This window comes from Astatotilapia calliptera, chromosome 23 (assembly GCF_964374335.1).
Source record: "Astatotilapia calliptera chromosome 23, fAstCal68.1, whole genome shotgun sequence".
Taxonomy (NCBI): Eukaryota; Metazoa; Chordata; class Actinopteri; order Cichliformes; family Cichlidae; genus Astatotilapia; species Astatotilapia calliptera.
Window position 1 is genome coordinate 9,311,358 of NC_137443.1, and position 23,443 is coordinate 9,334,800.

At 38.7% G+C, this 23,443-nt stretch overlaps 1 protein-coding gene across 5 annotated transcripts; it reads right to left on the minus strand.

The window, feature by feature from the left end:
• Positions 1-717: 717 nt before the first annotated feature.
• On the minus strand, positions 718-21,853 carry cc2d2a (coiled-coil and C2 domain containing 2A). 5 transcript variants are annotated; one of them, XM_080297979.1, is made up of 41 exons: positions 21,651-21,837; positions 21,461-21,542; positions 21,167-21,220; positions 20,920-21,000; positions 20,677-20,827; positions 19,190-19,272; positions 19,007-19,108; positions 18,850-18,930; positions 18,577-18,759; positions 18,314-18,470; positions 18,090-18,226; positions 17,474-17,605; positions 15,567-15,776; positions 15,383-15,489; positions 15,143-15,283; positions 14,604-14,760; positions 14,131-14,402; positions 13,701-13,878; positions 13,432-13,585; positions 13,181-13,328; positions 11,854-11,992; positions 11,565-11,768; positions 11,356-11,448; positions 11,172-11,263; positions 10,355-10,369; positions 7,663-7,830; positions 7,514-7,571; positions 7,285-7,394; positions 6,000-6,096; positions 4,822-4,920; positions 4,562-4,738; positions 3,749-3,763; positions 3,420-3,623; positions 3,246-3,335; positions 3,030-3,143; positions 2,332-2,466; positions 2,084-2,206; positions 1,949-2,007; positions 1,690-1,867; positions 1,320-1,506; positions 753-1,197 (listed from the first exon to the last, which is right to left on the minus strand). In XM_080297979.1, exons 3-40 carry the CDS (start codon positions 21,170-21,172, stop codon positions 1,321-1,323), a joined length of 4,836 nt encoding a protein of 1,611 aa, XP_080154105.1. In that variant the 5' UTR covers positions 21,173-21,220; positions 21,461-21,542; positions 21,651-21,837; the 3' UTR covers positions 753-1,197; position 1,320. The 5 variants fall into 5 exon arrangements, with proteins under 5 accessions (XP_080154104.1, XP_080154106.1, XP_080154107.1 ...); XM_080297978.1 differs by having other exon boundaries at positions 718-1,506; positions 21,835-21,853; XM_080297980.1 differs by lacking the exon at positions 10,355-10,369 and having other exon boundaries at positions 718-1,506.
• Positions 21,854-23,443: the final 1,590 nt, after the last annotated feature.

Here is a 23,443-nt window from a genome sequence, read left to right on the forward strand (position 1 = left end):
CTCTGGAAGTCTGATGGATGAACACAATTCCTTCAGCTGGTGTTTTGGTGATTGTTTTAAAGAGTGCTCTCCAAGTTTTTGGTACAGTCTTTCATATGTGTTCACTTGAGTTGAACACATACTCTGAAGACTGATTCACATCATTCTCACACTCAACCCATTCGGTAACCCCTCATCGTATTGATGGGAGATCATTCTGGAAGAGTCCCACTTCCCCTCAGGTCAGGAATGTTTCATAGATTAAAATCAATAAAAAAAAACAGTTCTGAGAAATTTTGCTCACATTCAGCGACCTCTCCCTCAAACACTGAGATTGGACTCCTTGAATGAATAGTTGTTCCAACTATATGTTTACTTAGCTTCACTTGGAGCCTATCTGCAGATGTCTACACAGAGCAACATCTGGGCCCTGCTGTGGAAAGTAACACCCATCTAAAGGGGGGTTCTCAAAGTCTTAGTGCCAATTTAAGGAGCCAACTTATGACTGAAAACAGCACATGAAAAATGTAAACCATAAATCTTTTAATAAGCAAGCATTTTTTGTTTGGTTTTGGTTTACAGGTTTTTAATCACTAGCCAGATGGAAATTTTTAACATCTATTACTTTTACTCATTGTTTGGAAGGTTTAGAAATTGTGAAGTGAATAAGTGAGCTCCACCCTTAAATTCGCTCTACCATATATAGATACATATACATATAGACCTTTGAGGCGTGACTCAAGAGTGTCTGGATATATTTAAAGCAAACAAGCTGTGGTGACAGAAGTTTATGCATTTAATTCAAATACAATTTAGCTTATTTGAAAATGTTTATACATTTTACAGTTTATTTCTGACCATTTCATGAACACAAATGTCTTTTTTGCTTTCATAAATAAAACCTTAAAAATGTGATTAAAAATTATGGGTATCAGTCTGTCTAGTTCGGAAGCAGAAACCACTGTGAGGCCATTTCTGCTGCTTTGGTGTAACAAAAGTAACATCGGAAGCAATGGAGAGGCAACAGGGAACCGTTTTGCAAGTGCTTTCCACGGACCATTCCTCTCTCCTTATCCCTCCTGACTAATTTTTCTATAGTTGTGCTTTTTTGCTAGTGTTCTTGTCACAGCTGGTAGAATGAGCTGGTATCGGCAGCCGATTCATGCTAACTCAAAGTATGAAGGAGACATCGTGAGATGGGCCAGCACATATGGAAAGCTGAATACAAAAAAAAGTACAAAAAAATATTGCAAAGATCATGAAGATAACTTGATCTACAGTAATTTGCATTAAACATCAGCTTTAATAAAGCTGAAGCTTGATAAACAGTCAGATCTTACATCATGTGAGGACGAGTGAGGCCAAGTAAATCCACACTGACATGACGTTATTTGGGTAGGGGTGCACATACACAGCCAGGGCAAACTCCACATTTGATGCCTGAACACTGTGAATGCCAGTGCTGTACACTGCCTCTATAATGGGCCGGATCTCAGAAAACACCAGATTGAGGGGGAATCCTGAAATCTTCAAAGGAAAAGAGAGAGAAAAAAAAGAGAAAACCAAAAAAAAACCTGTTAGTGATATGAATTTTTCAAAGTGAGCTCACGCGCTTTCAGCCAACTTCTTCAGCACTGGACTTAAGATCCATGACACAACACAGTGACTCAGAGTAGCTTCTTGCGGAGGCACACCCTTTTTCAGACTTACTCTGTAGTCTCCCAGCAGGCTCTGCAGCTCATGGCGGTGTCCCTCAGCCACATCTTGTCCTCGGATCAGCTCCAGCTTGGGCAGGAACTGCTTCAGGGTGGTAGTGCAGTAGCGGTTCCAGCGGGTTGGCTGACGAGGTCGCCACTCCATTATCTTCTCCTTCAGGATCCTCTCGATTCTATTCAGAGTGACATGGTGCATGTGCTGCGTTTAGCCCGTGGTTGTTTTGAGAAGCAGCAGTTTCTGCTGTTTTACTTGCCTGTCCTGAAGCTCTGCTGCAGCTGCCCTGTCTGTGCGACGATACACCAGCTCCTCTGGCTAAAGACAATGACAAATTTTTGAGAAACAAACAAAGAAGTAAAAATAGGTTTATACAGTAATACTGAACACTTACTTGTATGCTAGACAGTCCAGGGTGGGAGAAAGTTCGGGAGAAAAACGGTTTCCACAAATTAGCTTTTGTGATGTCAAAACTGACCCTCATTGGTGATGTATATTGTTGAATGTTGAACCAAACCTTAAAATAAAAAAAAAACAAAACAAACAAAAAAAAAAACCACAACAAAAAGCAGACATGAATATAAAACTATGCAAAATTGTAAAAATGATGAAGAATAAATAAATGTATAAATCTTTATTCACATTGTCAGCATTGACCAAGCAGCCAACTGCCTGAAGTGGGCAGAAGGTGTCGTACTGCCCGTAGAACTGACCGCTGCTGGGATTCCAGATAAGGTAAAGGTTCTGCTCAAGGGTCAGGACATAAGCCGTGGGTCCCTGAGGAGGGAAGATTTTAGAACTCTTAGTGCTGCTGCAAGAACAAGTCTGAAAAATGAAGCAGCAAAAATAGCTGTTCTTGCAGTGGTGGCTGAAGACTGGTTGCAAAAGTCAGTCCCCATAGACTCCATTATCACACTATGGAACTTTACAGCAAAGATAAGCATATTCACAGCCAACAAAAACTCTTTTGGTCTCTATGAATTTTTTAAAAATAAAACATATTTAAACTATATTGCTTAGAGACTGTGGGTCACAGTGGGTGTAGCCGCTAGCTGTCTGCTTGTCTTTAGCCAATAAAAACTAACATGGAACTGACCAAAACTAACACTGAAGCAAGGACCTCTTACCCCTGTTTGGTATGTAGGCAGCAGCAGTGTGTTTGAGTGTTTATGAGTTATTCTGGTTTTGGGATAGCAGTCTATGAATACAGCTTGCTAATGGTAATTACTTCAACATTTATTTACAGTCTATGTGCAAGTTTTTAAAGCTGTGCTCTACTTAAAAATGTTACTGTGACACACATGAAATGTCTTCAGGTTTAAGAAATAAATGTCACCCACCTCCGGTATGGCTGTGCCAATTATAAGCCAGGCTTTCTTGCCCAAAGACAGGAAGTAGTTGCACAACAGTACAGCGTGTTCCTCTTCATCACCCGCTAGAAGGGTTAGGAATTGCTAAAAACAAACAACAACAAAAAAGCAGCTACCAAAAGGTACTACAATATGAGCACTGCCCTTCTGTATACAATGCTGGCTTCTTGAAGAAAGTTCACTTACGTCACAGGTGCTCCAAAGATCGCAGGTTGCAGAAAATGAAACTTGGTCAGGCAGAGAAGGGATGAGTGACACAAATCGAGCAACGAGGGGCTGTGCGGGGATAAATATCAGTGCATCAGCAAATTATATCTAATTACCGAAGACGTTTTCTACATTAAGTAATATCACACTGACCGTGGCTTCCAATGGGTTATTGGGGAATTCATCCAGTAGCTCCTTTGGGGGACTGAGTGGTCGAATGTAACGTGTGATGAAGACAGTCTTCCCACTGAGGTCTATGACTGTGGTAATGCAGGGTCGGTCTGGGTATCTCTGAGCTGCGTCCCTCTCAAATCTCTCTGAAGCTTGCAATAAGCGCTCATCCTCTTGGGTGTCAAACTGCAAGAGAAGGTCAAATGAACAATGAATAAGGGCACAGAGCGATAGCTAAAAAGAAGTAACTTCAAATGTTGTGTCATGAATGGGTGATTAAAGGAGGATAAATGCTTTAATGGAGCAGTTACCTTCATTTCCTTTATCTAGTACATGCAGCAAAAGCAAATAAGCGATACAAGAGGATGACAGAAATAAGAGGAAATTAATTCATAACAAATTGTTTCAAAAATAAGAAACATGCATGTAAGTGTCTAAAATGTATAGGATCTATTTAAACACTTAAGCAGACATACTTTGCTTTGCTCATTTTCTTACATTACATTAAAAATTGCTTAAGTTTCAAACAATGAGCAGGGCTTTTCCTACACAGAGAAAATTTCACTTGGCGCCAATGAACATCACCGGGATTGTGAGACTAAGTAATTTTTTAAAAATGGGGCTTCCTTACTTAAGCGTTTTTGTTTGTCAAATGGCTATAAATCATTCATTATTACTTTATGTATCATTTATGTATCACCTGACAACGCTATGACCTATTCTGAGCAAAGAATAAATCTTAAGAGGTCAGCCTTTATTAAAAGGCATTCCTTAAACCCAAAACTCTTCCTTTGGTTTTAGTTTTTTTCTTTTTCCTTCTTTGGGTTCTGTATGTCAAAGGGAAGAGATATTCCCAACATGGTTATCTCATGGACATAGTTCAGTATTTGAGCACAGAAGCCCCACCAATCAGATGGAAAATGGCTGAAAAAGTGAGTAGGTAAAATTACTAATAATAAAATCAAAACATGGAGCTAGAAATGAGCATACTAGGTCTCCTTTATATATATATATATATATATATATATAGAGAAAAGCTTCTCTAAAGACTCATTGCAAAGTCAGATTACCAAAGCAGGATGCTGAATGACTAGGGGTTTCTTGAGGTCGCCGTTTAAACTTACCTTCTCCCTAACAGACTCTCCAGGTACCAGCTGTGGATCGACAGTGATGAACAGCGTGATAAATGTTCCCTCACTCAGACTTCTCAAGATATCAAAACCACTATTAGTGAAGTGGCTCTTCTCCTTGCTGTAACCCAGCAGCACAGCTGGCGTGTTCACTTTAAATGTCCCATCAATCTAAGAGAAATGTCAGTGAGAAGTCCAGTCAGTCACAGCCATTAAGTGTGTGTACATCAGGTCTGCTTAAATCATAGACGCACCTTGGACTGAGAATAAATTGTGCTGAAAGGAATCTTGACTGAGCCCAACCAGCGCTTCTCTATGTGGGTTTGAATTGATTTCCCTCTGTTTTTGTCATTCTGAGGAGCAAAAATACAAATAATTCAAGCAGCAAGTAATGAGGGTGAGGATGCAGAATTTTGTTAAATTTATTTTTAGATTCACTCTTGAAGAGCATAAAAACCCACAAACATAGTCACAAAGGTCTTTAGGAGATATCAATAAAGGCCAAAGTCAAGTTGGCAATTACATCAATATCTGATAATACAGAAATTAATTGTATTATATCACTAAAATGACATGTGTTGCTGTCTACATAGATAGAAATTCACATTTAACAGAAATTAAACATAAGCCATTTTTCACAGTATAACCTTTTATTTCACTTATCTGACTTTAAAATCAGGGACTCGCTCACTGTTAGCTGTTATTACGCTGCCTTCAAGACGTTAAACAGTGGATGTCCTTAGTTTCTTTTTTTTTATTAAATGAAAACAAAACAGAGATTGTCATTTTTGTCATCGACAGTGCTCGGGGCCCCTTATCTTATTGTAAGACAGATATTAAAACCCTTGGTGTGTAACTTGATGGTTCTTTTAAACCGTGTAGGCAGGTGAGTGCAGTAGTCCAATCTAGCTTTTTCCATCTGAGACAGCTAGCCAAAGTAAAGCCATATGTTCCAGCTAATCTCTTTAAACGTGTTATTCATCTGTTCATTACATACAGACTGGAGTACTGCATTTCTCTGTACTTGTCTGTACCAGTCTTCTATTTATAGTCATGGCGAGAGAGCCTTTTCTGTGGCAGGTCTCATACTCTAGAATAGTCTGCCTCTAAATATTAGATCTGCACAAACATTTTAAATCTTTACTGAGGACACATTTTTATGACCCCAACATTTTTTGTTTTTACAGCCTTGTTGTTGTTTTAGTCTTATCCCTTCTCGTTTATATTTTATTGCATCACTGTCATGCATTTTATTTATTTTAGTTGCATTTTAGTTTGTAAAGCATAGTTTGAAATGTGCTATATAAATAAACTCGATTTTTACCATTTGATTCACGGATATTAAACCAGGATATTAAACCGAAATCTAAACCTGACAGGAAAACAATGGAGGGATGTGAGAAGTGAGACAAAGTGAACAGTGTTTACTCACCATCACAGTCTCATGTACCACTTCATCAAATATGTTGATGAAAACCTCATCTTTGACTGACTGCAGGCTAGCAGTGCTGTAGTCACCATTTGGAGCGCTGTAGAGAGGAACATTAGGTAAGTAACACCACTCAGCAGCCATTGTGCTGGGCAGTTATTTTGAAAAACAATGATGGGAAAATGCATGTTTAGAATCACCAGTCAAATCTGATGAAAAGTGCTCAAAAAGTCTCTCTTATAATGGTATCTGGTCAAAAACACCAAGCTTTCACTTTGTGATACACTGCATTAGCCAGCTCAGTTTCATCCTGATTAAAGGAGCCTGTGCAGGACAGGTACAAAGGCATGAGGAGATCCTAAACAACAACTATTTTTGTGCATGCTTGAGTTTTTGTGGATGAATAACGGAAAACAAAAAGAAAATCTTTAAACTGTTAATTAAAAGTCACACATGGCTAGCCTCCCATTTACAATTATAATGGGCATTTCAAAAAAAACAAACAAACAAAAAAGAAAACAATAAAAGAGATAATTAATAATAAAAGAAGCAGAGTAAAAAGGAATCCAATAAAACACAACATACACTTACGATCAGTTATACGACATACAGCATCAAGTAAAACAGGTGCTGAGGCTAAATGCCTTGTAACTATAAATGTAAACTGACACTTTAGGGTGTATTGTAAAGAGTTATAGTTGGCCAGAGCATAGAAACTAAATGTCTTCCAAACGCAGGATAGACTTGAAGGATTTGCAACAACTGGGACTTAATGAACTCAGTTTGAGTCCCAGAGCACTAGCAGAGAAGTGAAGTAAAATGGCAGTTTCCCAGTGAGAGCCACAGAAGTAAACAGCCACACAGCACTTCTGTGAGACCACCCACATCGTACTATAAAAGCTGGTAGTAATAAACCTGAGGATATAAAGATGTAGGATGGAGAGAAAAGTGTCTTATATAAAGTTTTTCCTTCAAAACACGTAAGAACGTTATTTATTTTCCTTTTCCTGTACAAGAAAATTATTACTTTGTTATAGTTTATCAACAAGATTGTCCAACATTTTGAAATTCATATTTATAGTTTAATATGCATCAAAAATGCTAAGGTATTTATATTCTGAATTCCTCTTTATATTGGGACACTAAATAGTGGAAATCTACAAATCTGACAGTCCAACAGAGAGATCATTCAACACAAAGCCCCCCCCCAAAGGAAAAGAGACACCCCTCCACCCCCCAAAAAACAAACAAGCAAACAAACGAACAAAAAAAGAAAAACCCAACTCACCTAAAAGGCAGCTGCAGCTCCTCGTTCCAGCATGGGTTTGGTCCATCGGCTGTGGCTGTTTGAAGTACTGTGCGTTGGAAGGAAACCTCCACAAATGGCCTCACCTGTATCTAAATTAGACACACAAATACTCCACATACTTGACACTGATTATAGAGACTCTGTATTGGTATCAGATTATGCTCGGCTGCTTGTGTAAAGCAAAATAAGATTAGACTTTGTGCTGTACCTGGTCGGGAAGCCCAATGCTGCCCTGAAGGGCACTATGAGATGTCTGTCCTGGTTTACTACAATAGAAACCCATTAAAACACAGTTCAGTGTCCAGTAAGGTTTCTAAACATATATGCTGGTTTCTAAATTTGAATGGCTGAACTCACTTGCTCTGAAGCCTGCGGACTGGGATATCATAAGCCCGGATGATGTTAACAAGCAATTTGATGTCTCCGTCAGACAGATTCTGGGCCGTCACCTTCTTTCTTTCTTTCCTCTGAGGTTTCAGTGGTCGTTTTGGTTCAGTCAGCTTGAAAAGGTTTATTCCTAAAATCCTGATAAATGCAACAAACATGTAATCACTTTGTCAACAGCCTGCAGGACTATTCATTTAAAATTAAATCTTACTGTAATGTAGATAAGAATTTGTGGCAATATGACAAAGCTTTTTTGCTCTAATTCTGGGTCGGGGTTACCACCAACAGTACTCAGTCCCTCCAGGTATTTGTAGTTTTATATGTCAATATCATTAAGGATTCTTCCTGTTAAAATGAAGTTTTTCTTTCCCACTGTCACCAAAGCATTTTCTCATAGGGGTATATATGATTGCTAGGCTTTTCTCTGTATTATTGTAGGGCCTTTACCTTCCAATATAAAGCACCTTGATGCCGCTGTTGTTCTGATTTGGTGCTATATAAATGAATTGAATTGAAAATTTAAAGTAACCTTTAATGGCATTAACAAGAACCGCTGGAAACATACTGTGCTGCTTATCCTGTATCTAAAGTCTAAAATAGGCATATCACAATAAGTGTGTATTGAACAATAATTGTGATATTTAAAAATAAACAGTTATTGTATTAATAACGCACAGAATAATATTGTTAATATCAGAAATTCTTCCCTTTGCAAGCTTTTGTATAATTATAGTTGTTAACAGTTGTTTAACTGATCTGACAAAAAGACAAGATACAACAACATCAACAATGATAATAATAATTTTTCAATAATTTTTTTTAAATACTTTTTTTCCACCCAAAATTATACGGATATTGTAATAAATATCACAATTTATTCTTTGATAAATGTGAAGTCAAATTTGGATATTGTGACAGCCCTGGTATAAATGTGCCGGCATATAATCTGGTATCTTACAGAATGGCTATGATTCAGGATGTAGCACAGGTACAGTACCAGTTGGAAGGACTGTGATTTAATCTCTGACTTCTCCACTTTGTTTGTCAACATATCCTTGTCCCTTTTTGGGGGGCCTTTTTCAGCTTTATTGATAGATACAGTGAAGAAATGACAGGAAAGTGGAGGGAGAGAGAGCGAGAGGGGAAGTAATGCAGCCACCGGCTGCTCAACGCACTAAGCTAAACCAGCGACCGTATACATGTCCTTTATACTAAATCCCATTGCATTTATTTGTTTGTATCCTTTATTTTTGCATCCATTTGAGTGTGAGCATGTGCATCATAAATTTAGATAACAAAAGCGCTTGCATTTTTTAGGCATGTAGCACAGAAGCTTTTGAGTGCTCTGTAAAGGTAGAAAAGTGCTCTAAAAGTATCATTTCATTTACCAAATCAGTTGGATAATGCCCTGTTGTAGATTTACATTTATATAATTTCACTGCATTTCACTCTCAGACTGCAGGCTTGCTTGTGGTTCCTAGGGTATTTAAATGTAGAATGGGAGGCACAGCCATCAGCTATCAGGCCCCTCTCTGGATCTGCCTCCCAGTTTGGATTTGGGAAACAGACACTCACTCTACTTTTAAGATTCTTTCTATTTTGATAAAGCTTGGGACGACCGTGGCTCAGGGGGTTGGGAATCACATCTGTAACCGGAAGGTCGCCGGTTCGATCCCTGGGCTCTCTGTCCTGGTCGTTGTGTCCTTGGGCAAGACACTTTACCCTACCGCCTACTGGTGATGGCCAGAGGGGCCGATGGCGCGATATGGCAGCCTCGCTTCTGTCAGTCTGCCCCAGGGCAGCTGTGGCTACAACTGTAGCTTGCCTCTACCAGTGTATGAATGTGAGAATGAATGAATAGTGGCATTGTAAAGCGCTTTGGGTGCCTTGAAAAGCGCTATATAAATCCAATCCATTATTATTATTACTACTATTGTCGTAAATCATAGTACCTCAAGTCGCCCTGTCTTTTCTTTTACCTCACCCCCAACAAGTTGCCCTTCTCTTACAATGGTTCTCCCAGAGGTCTGTTTCTAGTAAAAGGAAGTTTTTCCTTCCCACTGTTACTAAGTGCTTGCTCATAGGAGGTCATCTGATTGTTGGGGTTTATTTTTATATTGTAGGGTCTTTACCCTAATGTAAGATGCCTTGAAATGACTTTAAATAAATCTGAAAAAATTAACTGGACTGACTTAAAATGGCAACAATCAGATGATCCCGTAGGAGCAAGCACTGGGCAACGGTAGGAAGGAAAAACTCCCTTTTACTAAGAACAGACCTCTGGCAGAACCATGCTAAGGGAGGGGCAGCCATTTACTGCAGCCTGATGGGGAAGAAAAACAATAGAGTAGAGCATATAAAGATATCCATCAGTATAATGTACTGCTGCAAGAGAATGCTAAAATTCTTCTTATATTAGCAGCTTCTAATATTTTACCATTTTATTGGTGTTAATCTCTATGAAATTTTACAGCTTTTAAAATCTTTAGCTTCATATTCTGACTAAATTCTTTTTCATTATTTACAAAACCCTGGGAGGATTGAACACTGGAAACAGTCTGTTATATTCATTCATGCACTCGTATTCAGGGTTTAAACTAAGAGGAGAAACAGAGACACAAAAGACAAAAAAACAAAACAAAGCAAAACTCCAAGAACATACCCTGGACCTGCACCACTGTAAAACAAACAAACAAAAAAAAGAAAAAGGAAAAAAAAAGAAGAAAAGCAGAAAAATAGAAAAAAATAATAATAAATGAAACAAAGTGTACATCAACAGCATGACTGACACTGATGTACATTATTAAATATATAAATCTGCTTAAAAATAGTCAAGGACTGAAATTGATTTCAAATGTTCTGTTATCATGTCCACATGTTGTGAAACCAGCTCTAGCACAACAATGTATTAACTTCTAGAGGAGAGAACAAATTAGACAGGCGAATGCAGTGTTGAGTTAAGGATCAAATACACCAACCCAGCAGCTGCCAAAATGCACAGTTACATCAGCGTGTAATTTTATGCTGGCCCTGCAACTCTTTCTGATGACTGTTGAGCAAACGTGAAATTTCCTAGCCTTAGCTTTAGTGGTGAGGGAAGTATTTTTTATCAGTTCCTTTTTTGAAAGTACTAATACTGTACTGTTTATGACTCTGGTGCAAGAAAGTATTGCACTGGAAGTGTTAAATACTAAACATAAAAGTGCTTAATACAGGAAAGTGACTTCTGTGTCAGTTGCGCACAACATCATTAGATTATTAGCAGTAGACTAAAAGTACAGTTGAATGACAAGATGCAAGTACAGTACAAATACCTTAAATCTGTACTTAAGGAGAATACCTGAGTGAATGTACACTGCACCACAGGTGAATAAAGAAAGAAATAGCCATACTTGAAAACATAACATACACAGCACAAACAAAAAAGCTCGTATATTTTGAGTCAGGCTATTCAGCTTTTGCTAGCAGTGCATATTTACCCAATGGTTGGTATCTCTTCTTCTGTCACCAAATCAGACAGGAGGTAGTGATGCTTGGCAAGAAGAAACCTGTTGATGACTGATTCTCGGATCTGTGGACAAATGCCAGGATTACACAACACTTAAGTCTCTTGTGTGCTAAATACTTGCGTATGAATTTTTTTTTCTTTTTTAAAAAGCTCACCTTCTGAAGGTATTTGGCCACTAAAGCTCTGTGTGAATCCAAATGCTCTTTGGTATCAATTACCTCTCCCTCTTTCAATCTTTTTTCATATTCCTGAAATAATTTTAACCAAAGTTAAGAAAAAAAAAACTATTATCCTTTTATAGAGCTTGTGCATCTTCATTATACCACATTGATAATATTCTGCAATACACTTTTGAAAAGCTGACCTGGAAAACCGTATCAGTGACCTCCCTCTCTAAAGCAGGAATGAATTTGTAATTCCGAAACTCTGCAACTTCCTGGTTCCTTAGCTTGAGCAGACGAAACCTTCCAGACTTCTCTAACTCTTCATCAGTCACAAAATTAAACTCCTCCTGGAGATGTTCCAGGCGGAAGTACTCTGGAGCTGTTACTTCTCCACTACTGGCCACCTGTAAAAAACACATAGAGTTACATGGGAAAATGTTTCATTTGATGCGTTCATGTCCTTAAAAATAGCCATCTTCTGATACTCACTTTTAGCAGCTGCATGATGGAGGCATTTTTCGGATCGTTTGGATCCAGACGCGACTGCTTGGCCCACTCACCAATTTTTTTCATGTCATATAGTCCAGATGCCCCAATGTAGCTAACAGCATCAAGATGGCCCTTGCCACTAAGAAACACAGACAGATCAGTATTGACAATAACATAAAAACAACAACAACAACAAGTCTTTGAGCAATTTTGTAATATTTTATATTGCACAGAAGATAAAGTAAAACATTTAGAGATCAATTTAAAAACCAACACATTGTTGGACTGACACTGACAACTTCATATACCAAACACATCCCCCCGATCTGGCATTGCTTCATGCCATTTCAACTCCTTCATGCCAGAATCTACCTGCAAGGGCATATTTCCACATTGTGGCCCAATGTTATATGCAACATATTTATAAGGAGTGATGAGCTTGATGCCTAGACACCAATCTCAACCTCCAGTCATGTGAAAACTCTCTTTTTCATATGTCTGCATATTTTGCTGCAGTAATAAACCAATTCCAACCAACAGGCAGAAAATCAGTATCACGATAGCACTTCATCCTAACCCAAGGACACGCCATAGTCTTATAGAGATGGCCATTGCACAGTCTGTCATACACTTCAGTTTTCTGATTTGCTTTTCAGTGTATGTGGTTGTTGCATCTGGCTTTCCCTCCTTTCAATCACAGTTTTTACCATCTGAAGGGACAATAAGCTCCTCAGCCTCCTGTAATAGCCTTTATTTTAAAAACCTGAAAGCAAAGAATAGGTGCTGTCTCAGATCACTTCAGTTATAACATGCTGAAAAGTTATGCTGTCTCGGTGGGGGGGTGTAAATTTGCTTTTTCAGTAAGAAAACACAAAATAGTCCTTTAAAAACTTCTCCTGCTGTACACTGCAAAATGTTTGACAAATGTTAGCGAGCTAACCGTGCTAACGCGTTGAAGCCATGCAACCCACACACGGGGCGATCCGCGCTAACTTGCCAACGGAGATTTGCCGCGTTAATGCAGTTAGAGCGTTAACGTTATTTTAATGAGATTAACGCTGACAGCACTATATATGTATGTAATATATATATATACACAGTGGCTTGCAAAAGTATTCGGCCCCCTTGAACTTTTCTACATTTTGTCACATTACAGCCACAAACATGAATCAATTTTATTGAAATTCCACGTGAAAGACCAATACAAAGTGGTGTACACATGAGAAGTGGAACGAAAATCATACATGATTCCAAACATTTTTTACAAATAAATAACTGAAAAGTGGGGTGTGCATAATTCTATTAGGAAAATCAAGAAAGATACTACCTGTGAACGCCACCAGGTTGTTGAGAAATAGGAGGCGCAAGGGGTACATCATCGTCCCCGATACCCCAAGAAACACAGCACGAGACCTTCCCAGAAGTCAAAAGACTTTGCTTGTTGCTGCCATCAGCTTCAAAGGAGAGGGGCACATCTGAGAAGGTGTATAGAGTGTAAGAGAGAAGTTGATAAGTTAGTATAATTAAAAGTATTCTTGAAATATTCAAATATTTCATATCTGAAAAAAAAAAATGTACCACTTCCAACTCCCTCGTGGTCAAACATCACTCTCTGGTTGCTACTAAACTCAAATTCCTCAAGAGGGACGCTGCCTGTCACGACAGAGGGTTCTGGCACTGGAAGAAACACCTGAGCCAGGAGAGAGCATGATGACCCAATCTCCTCAAACACCTGCCCACACACAGTAAACACAAAAATTAATTGTTAGAATAGATCACAGCAGTCATTTATCAAGTAAATGCGTGGATACATAAAGTGGCAGCATGTTCAGCACTCTTTACTGTACCTGCAAACTAATGCTTTGGGGACAGTTGACTATCTTGAGATTGAATATCTGTCCAAAGTGCACCCTGAAGTCGGTGTTCAGGGAGCGACTGTCTGTTCGTGAAACTTCTTTGTCATTATAAAGGATCTTGGTGAAAAGAGAGCGCCTGGCAACATCTTCTCTTCGAGCTTTTTCGGCCCTAAACACGAAGAAAACAAACGTGATGAAAACATTCACAAAAACACAGTGAAAGTGCAGTTCATCATCATAACTGAAACACCTGCAAATAGGTGTGATATTCCCACCTGTGACAAATATTCTGCTATTAAGTTTTCTCATTTTAATAAAAAAACAAAACAAACAACCCTCACCCAAATATTTACTCTTTGCTGATTGGTTCATACATGTTTTGAAGAAACCTAGACCCTCTTTGTGTTTCTGCTGTGTCTACCTGGGGCACAGTTCACTGGCAGTGATGTTTGCAGATGCAGACAGCTCAGGAATCAGGATGGCCTCTCCTGGCTTTCTACGTATCCTGAGGGCTTTCTCCCTCACCCACTGCTCTATGGAGCCAAGGTCTGGTCTCTCTGGGGGCTCCGGCTTTGGGGGGGGTTCGTCAGTAGGTCCTTCTGATTCACTCACATCCTGTTCTTCATCTTCTCCTTCAGTGTCATCCTGTGCCTGACCTTTCTTCTTCTTTTTTTGCTTTTTCTTTTTGGCTTTCTGAAAACAGTGAACATGAGGAGGTGTGTGTGTGGGTATATCTTTACATTATGATTTGACATACAAAGTCAGGTGGACTGCCTTTAAACCACATTTTCAATTTTTTTTAATGCATGCATGATCCTTATTAAAAAACATTTATTGAAATGTGTCATATGCAGGGGAAGATTAGATGAAGAATGCAGGTAAAAATGTAGGCACCTGTTTCTTTCTGCAGAGTTTCCATTCTTCCAGCCGTTTCTTGTACTCAGCTAATTTATTCTGGTATTCTTCCTCAGTCTCTGCCTCTAATTCTACAACCTCTGCCAAGATTTCATCTTCATAGTCCTGCTCATCTGACACCCGATCCACATTCTCCCTGAAGAGGCAATAGACAGCACAACAGATTAATGACACTGGGACAAGAATCTGGAGAACTCTCTACAGAGCAAATCTTACTCTATCCAGCTGATATCGATTAGGGATGAGTGATAAAACAATACCAGATTTTAAATCAGGGAGAATTTAGGGTGTTGGAAGTCTCAGATTTTGGCTCACGGGGATTGGGACTTTGAAAACTCTGGCCATTATTAACGTTAGCAATTATAATTAACAAATATAATAAAAAAAAAAAAATAGGACAAACAAAACAGACCCCATTTAGTATTTTTATGGAGTTGCATAAAACATCCCCATAAAGAATATACACATTATTTTACTGTTACCGCCTCACTGAAATTTCTGTCACTTTTAGCTGTTACCTTCTGAGGTAGAGCTTGTAGGGTGTATTGGTAAACTTCTGGAACTCTCTCAGGGCTTTAATCTCCTTCCACACTTTAACTATATTTTTCAGAAGAGTCCTGTCTTTCTCCTGCTCACTGTCTCGGAGATGTCGAGTGTTCCTGTAATATTTGGAAAAACACTACTGCTCAAAGAGTCAATGTTACAGTGCATGTTTTTAGGCTACAAGGACTTCGTAGGATGCTAAGGGATGAACTCACCTAACCTCCAGATTATACTCAGAAATCCTCTGCTGCAAGGCCTGAGTGGGGTTAAGCCCACTATGGCTCTCCAGCATATTCCGCAGTGCATTCCTTAGTCCATTCAACTAAAGCAGAAAATAAGACACTAAACACACTGAATGCTGCATATAAACTCTGGAGTCCCTTTCATAGCTCACTTTACCTTGTCAGTGAGGTGACCTGTGAGATTATTGCGTTGCCTGGTTAGGTACTGATCGTACAGCTGAGCTAGGCGGGCGCCCAGGATGTGTTCGCGGCTGAAAAGTGGGTGATGGGAGAAGATCAGCCCAGAGACATCAACATCAAGCTGGTAGTCTCCCTCAGGATCTGCTGCACCAGCAATGTAAAGATTTGCATACTTGGACTTCACCGCCTGGGAGACAGAATAACACAATCCATCATGCACTATCCTGGGAAATGAAAACCACTATGAATTATACTTGGCACTCGTGCCTTGCCTGTGTGTTTCCAAGTTTCCAAGTATGTGCCAGTTTAAAGGAAGCATGAAATAGCTGGCAAGATTGAAAGCACCATCAGGGGAGTGCTGTAATGCAGTCATGCATGAAAATAATGTGCTATAAACACCCAACTTAACTACCCTGAACACTGTGTTTTCAGGATGAACACGTATGACAGCTGTGCCCGTCTCCAGAATTTAATAAATAAATATGAACAAGAGACGATAACTACTTGTTTTCCCTAGAGATAAAGACTGTGCTTAAACTCAAAGCCCTTTGTATCTGTAACTTATTTTTTCAGGGTTTACATATTTGTTTAACTGGACAGTCACACCACACATACCAGTAAAATGCTAATAAGGCTGGAATCAACTGCTTCTAATAAAGATGCGGATGTAGTCTAATGAATTACAGGAAATATAACACTCATCCATCCGTTTCAAATTATCCAGGAATTTGTTTACACAAGTTTACCCATTTATTTCACATTTTATTTTCCACAAGGCTTCATCACTTTGTTGGGCAGGTAAGCCATGGAAACTGTGAGCACGGTTAGGTCAGGGCAGCTGGGAACATTTTTACTGGTGATTTTTTCCCCCCATTATTCATCTTCTCACTGTTGTTTTAAAAATGTTGATTTTTAATATTATTTAATAAAAGTAATAATAATTAATAAGTTAAAATGAAATTATTGTAATGAGGCTGCTTCAACTCAAGTTAAGCTATCACCAGTGTCTCCTCTTCTCTGTGTAACACATGCAGCCATGAACTAGACTTCACTTGACAGAAGTGTATGTGACAACACAAATTTCAGATGCACCTCTTTAACCGGTCAGCTATCTAGTAGGAAGTATGTGTGCATTGAATCATGTTTGCCATTCCCTAGCAACTGTCACTACCGTATCACTACCCTATCCATTCCCTATCACTAGATAGGAAATGCAGTACAAAAGACAAACATGTCTGAAGACGACCGTTTCTTGCTGGGAACAAGGACAACCCTGAAAAATAGTCCAATAAAGGTTTTTAGTGTTTTTATTGAAACTATTACATATTTAACTGTTTTCACTGCTTGTCAAACAAAGCAGCTAACTTAAGAATTTAAAGGGATCTTCAAAAGTGTTGTTTTATTATTCAAAAAATTATCAAAGTATTTGATAGATTAATAAATAATAAAATAACAGTTAAGGTACAGCCATGCTCTTCTTTCTTGTTTAAAAATCATAAGTAAGGGGTAAAAGTAAAGCCTTGAAAAGCTAGGGTTTAATTTTAATGCTGGCTCTTCTTCAGATGTAATTTCACAGCTTGCAATACTTTTAACGTCTACAAATGGAGTTTGGAGTTTTGATGTTGCTGTAAATTTTGAGAAGATAGCATATCACAGATGTGTTGGCCTCCATCACTGATCTGTCCTCCAATAACAAATGCATACCTCCTCTCTATTTCTTTGTACCAAATGCCAAACTGCCCTTTTGCTTTTTTCTAAAAGGCAAAGAGGTTAGAAAAGAAGAGAGGGCATCGCAACGCCCTCAGTGTAGGAATGCAAACAGTGCTTTAGATGATGAAAATGAACAAAATGATTGGTGTGTGTGTGTGTGTGTGTGTGTCAGACCTTCCTATACACAGTCTGTAGCGCAGGGTCTAGGGCCTCCTCCATGTGGAAAAGGGGGGGTCTTGTGGATGATTCCTTGATGGGGTTAGGCAGAGCGATGATCCTGCCATCATCTCCAAACCACTTCTTCCCCTTAGCAAATAAAAACAACACAGTAGGGATATGAATACACAGATAATAATATAATAAAACAAAGTAATGAAAAGTCTCTTATGGTAGTTTTATTTTAATGGAGAGAGGTAGAATGTCAACCAAAAACCCAGAAGGTCTTCACTCTAATCAAAATACAAGAAAAAGTGATGTGTCTCCTTAAACTATATTCCAAAAACATGAACAACACAGACTGTTACACTGCTATACACAAACTTTAATATAAGAGCAGTACACTTAGGTCAGACCAGTGGGTCAATATCTTCCCTGAGATGCGTGAAAACCTGGTGACCAACTATAACAAACATCTTACTGTTGTGCTTGCTAACCAGGGTTTCTACTAAGTCATGTGTTACGTGGGGATCAAAAACGTCTTTCACTCAATGACATTAAAAAAAACTATTTTTTTAAATTGAAAATACCTTAAAAATTACTCAGGAAATTTTGGCTTTTTAGCTGATGTTACCTCCTCCATTTTCAAAATCCGATTCTCCAGAATATTCTCATTGGTCAGGGATACGGGAGGCCTTTCCCCTACATAGAGACCCTCATCCTCCAGGTATCGAGGTTTCATGTTTTCAGGCAGTTTGATGGAGGTTGGAACTATGAAAATTAAGCATAATATAATTTTTTCCCATATGAGGGAGGTGCAGATGTGAATTAAAATATTTAAGACATGATATTATATACCTGTTCGAAAGCTGGGTGTAAACAGGAGTTCGCTTTGTAGCTGAAGAAGTTTTTGGTACCCGACATACTCGGCTTTCCTTATTTCCAAGAAGTCCTGGGGTGACTGGTCAATGACAAATAAATCTTCTTGGGTTTGTACAAGAGGAGCTTCTTCACTCTGAGAGAAGGATGAAGATGAGGCAGTTAGTCCATCTTATGCAAATGAAAAAAGGTAAGAAATAATTTTGACAAAAAAAAATAAAAAATATTGGTTGCCCTGTTACCTGGGTTTCATTTTCTTCTTGAATATCTTCATCAACATCTTCATGCTCTTCATCTTCATCTGTTGTTTTCCTCTGTTTTTGTCTTCTCCTGCTGCTCGTCTCAATCACATCTGGTGGATCGGGGTCAAAGTTCAACGTGAAGAAATTGAATGCTTCTTCAGCTGTCGGCAGGCCTTTTCCTACCTGTATTTGCAAAGAATAAAATGAATACATTAAATTTCATTATACAACTGCTTTTTGTATACAGGATTTCAATCTCAATCCATGCCTTACTTGTCTTGCTGCTTCTCTGAACCTGACCCTGGTGCTGAGGGGTGGAGGGGAGTCCCGTCTTCCAGCTCTGTCTGCATCAGCCTGTGAAACACCAGGAATTAACTTCCACCAATGGAAAGCAATACATGAGCCCAGTTAAGGTGAGATAGAGGCTCACCTCTCTGTCAAACCTTGTTACGGTGTCTCTGTCTCTGAGGCTATGGAGACGACTGGGAAACTCGAGAGAGGCCTCCTTATCCTGAAGGCTCTCACCTTTAGACTGAAATACAAGCCACAGATTATAGAGCAACAATTTCACTCAGATCGTGTGCTGTGTGTGAGAAAAAGAAACTCCATTTACCCTGGCTGCTTTTAGTTTCTCTTCCAAGCGTCGTTTCACAAAGTCATCTAAATGGTGAGTGTGCTGAGTTCTTGAGGTGAGACCTAGAGCACAAAGCACTTGTTTAAGGCTCACTTAAACAACATCAACTACCTTCTGTCAAATTTTGATATTAAATGCTGCTTACATTTGGATACCTGGTGTCTGATTAAGAGTTTCCAGATTTAAATCATACATAATTTTCAGTTCTTTACCCAGGTAAAAGAGTTTTGCTTTTTAAGAATCCTAGGCCATGTGGCAGTCTCCAACCCATATACCGTAGAAAGATTCACTACCATCCTATCATATGCTTTCTCTAGATCCACAAGCAGCAACTTTTGAGCTTCTCTATACATATCTACATTATCAAAGCAAACATAGAATCTGTAGTGCTTTTTCCGTGTATGAAGCTATACTGATGCTCACTGATCACCACCTTCCTTCTTAACCTAGCTTCAACATTTCTTTCCCATAGTTCCATGGTAAGGCTTATCAACTATACCCTTTGTACCTACTACAGTTCTGTACATCACCCTTGTTCTTGAAAACTGGTAACAGTACACCTCTTCTTCATTTATCCCTAAAATTGTCTGGCTAAAAAGACAACCACTCTTTCTCCAAGACATCGCCATACCTCCACAGGTATGTGACCTGAGCCAACTAGCTTTCATTCTCTTTATACATGCCCTCACTTCCTTCTATTATTAACTAAGCATTTGTATGATACGATTGCATATTATCAGCTTTTCTCTCACTCAGAGTTTGTACTGTTAGTTGTTTGAGGTCTCTCTACTCTCCCTTTTTTCCCCCTCCTCTTTCACTGCACCTCCCAAGTGACAGATGGTGGCTTCGTCCAAAGGTTTCTTCCTATTAAAAAGGTGTTCTTCTCTACCAACGTCACTGAGTTCTCACTCACAGTTAAAAATGTTTGGGCTCTCTCAAACAATGTAGTGTCTTTACCTTGCAAAATAAAGTATCTTGAAGTGGTTGTTGCTGTGAATCAATACTATATAAATAAAGTGAACTGAACTGATCTCTAATAGCACGTTTTAATTGCCTCTAGACTATGCAAAGCTAAGCTGCAAAGTTTTTAACCAAACCTAAATCAAGGTATCACATCACACCAATTTAGGCTTTTTACAATGACTCAAAGTATGTTTTACAGTGATTTTGCCTTCTAATCCCTTTAAGAATTTTTGTAACTTCCCCTAAATTCTTCTGTTCTCTACATGACACTTTAATTTTATGATTTTATGACTTGTAGGTTTTATTTTTGTATTAAATAAAAAAATACAAGTTTTCTATATTTGTATGAAACGTCTACTACATATAAAGATGATCATTATTATGGTCTTATAGCCTGGGGAAAAAAACAAACAGTTGAGTACTGTTTTGTGTTGTTACCAGATCACTCATTACTTGTATGATGAAGGAGTAGAGGTACATTTGATTAAGACATAAACACAGACCTTTCTGAGAACCAGTGCGAGATTTCGATAAAACCACTGAATCGTCCGCTTTCTCAGATGGTCCCTCATCTGCACTGTACTGCTGGATGGAAGTGACATCCTTGACATCATCAGCATCACGGGACTTCTGGATGGAAGACTGTTCAAGCAGCTAATAAAAGCCAGAAGCAATCAAAACTGTTAGAATTTTTAACCGTGCCATTAGTGGAATCACAGAAATGAGGTGGATACCAAAAGATTTACCCTTTTCTTTCTCTTCTGTCTCTCAGCTCTTAAATGGCGTTTCAAAGCCTCTCTTTCATCTTCTTCACCGTCTTCAGGCGCCTGGCATACACAAAGATACACTTTATATGGATAGCAGAAAAATGAAAACTTGCATCCAAGCTGGTATTTAGCGCACTAAAGCCGGAAGAAAGGCTGAAGAAGGTAAGAAGTTGGTGTTCAGCAGCCAGCAGGAATGAGCAGCTAAAACCTAGTTAAGGGCACCAACCTCCATTGTAGTTCGTGGGTCCTCTTCACTCAGTTTGATAGAAGGAACCAGAGCCTATCGAGTACAGTTAGATTTACTAAAGCGTTACAAGCTCCCTTATCTGTGCTCCTGTGTGCATTTCTGATGTTGAGTGTGTTCAAAATGAGCCTGGCTCCTCCGGTCATGTTGTGTCTTGTCAGGAAAGAATGACGCTCGCTCATTTAATGCTGGCGGAACTTGACAAGGTAGCTGTCACTTCACAGTAAAAATAAATAAATAAAAATATAACCAAGTTTTCAAAGCCTGTGACTTTACCTGGACGTCGTCCTCATTTTTCTTCTTAACTAGAGTTTCTTGGAAAGCCCGTCGTTTCTTATGCAGTTTTTCTCGTATATCACTGCAACAGAAACAGAAATGAAATTGTTTTAAAACAGAAACAAATTAGCTTAGCTTAGCATCTCACAGGCGTATTATTTATGGTTGAGAGCAAAGAGAGAAGCGTTACCTTTTGGAAGCCAGATTTGCGATGCTTTTTCTCAACAATAGTAAACGGTTTGAAATAAAAACCACTACTTTACTGCAGCTAGATATCCATAAGCACCTTTCCCGCAATTATTAGATATTTAACATTAAGCAAACAAATTCCGTTATCGCTGCCTAGTAACGGTATAAACTATTTCTCGACCTACCTTGGAAGACGACCGATGCAACCTAAACTTATAAGCAGTTTTGGATTTCATTCGTCTAGTTGACTGTCAATCAAACAGCTTAGTGACGCGTGAACCCGCGTAGTACGGAGTCCGAGAAGGTACAGATCCGTTTTTTTTGTTTTGCACCGTGCTCATTTAGAATGCCGGGTACAGCGAAACTAATTAAAAAAGAGGTAAAAGAAAATGAAATTAAGTGTTTTTTTAAAAAACATTTTGCCATAAAAACGTCAAATGTATGAACAAATAATATCACAATATAACACTATCTTATGTAGTGTGAAAAACAAAACTGTACTAAGTTTGTTATTGTCTATTTTTTCAATTGCTTTATTTTTGTGTTGGGATTTTCTTACTATTATTTATTGTGTTGTTGGGTTTTTAACATTTTTTGGTTTCTGGTCGATAATGATTGTCATTACAATACTAGGGAATTTGTATATCAGTAAATTTAATTTCTGCTAAAGTGGACCTGTGATGCTTATTTTCTTACCCTTCCTAATAAAGAAAGAAAGCTTACAGCCATCTGAACAGGAGTCTATGCATTTCTACTATGAAAAACTAAGTACAGTTGTTGATTTATTGATTAATTGATCACCAGCAAGTTTGAGCACCTCTATTAAAGCAGATGTTTTAGCAGTTTGCTGGTCTGGAGCATTCAGGTGTGTGTTAACACAACGCTTCTCAGGTCTACTCGGGACTGGACATCCCAGCAAATTCACCATAAGGTCAGACCTTGAAATTCTCAGAGAAATGGGAAAAAAACCCCACTCCATCCAGCTGGTTTGAGAGATTAGGGAACACTGATCTCAAAAGACATAAACATAGACCATAACAAACACAAAAACTGGGTTGAAGACTCAGGACCATGACAGAACAAGTATGGATTTTATGTGGAAGGGGAAAGCCAGGAGAAACCTCTACTCTCTAAAAAAAAGTTGGCAGCATGGTTTACGTTTGCATGTTGGCAAGACTTTTGGTACAGTTTTAGTTGGACAGATGAGCCCAAAGTGGAGATTTGGTCAAACTACACAGCACTATGTTTGGCAAAAAAATCAACACAACATACACCTCATACCTCTTTGGCTTGTCTGATCACTGTAGTCACCAAGTGGACCATGAATTCTTCTGCATTATAGAGTCAAATGTTATACCATCAAGAGTTAAAGCTAGCCCAGTGGCCCAGTCAAAGTCCAGGCATCAACCCCACTGAAATGCTGTTGCATGACCTTAGGAGAGCTGTGCATGTACAAACCTCAATCAACTGAAGTCACATTGTAAAGAAATGTGGGGAAGAATTCCTCCAATATGAGAAACTGATAAAAACAGAGAAAATAATTGCTTCAAGTTGTTGCTGCTAAAGAATGATCCAATAGCTGCTGAATCATAGAGTATGCTTTTCAGAAGAGTCCTGTGAAAACATCTTCACATGACAAAATATATACTGTTACAAAGCCAGATGTTCCTATTAAACATGGTCAAAGTTTCAAATAATAAGGTCAGTGTACAAGCAGTTCCTGTGAGCCAAAAGTTTAGACTTCCTCAGTTTACAAGGAACAGCCATTCAGAACAAAGTTTTCTTAAACAGAGG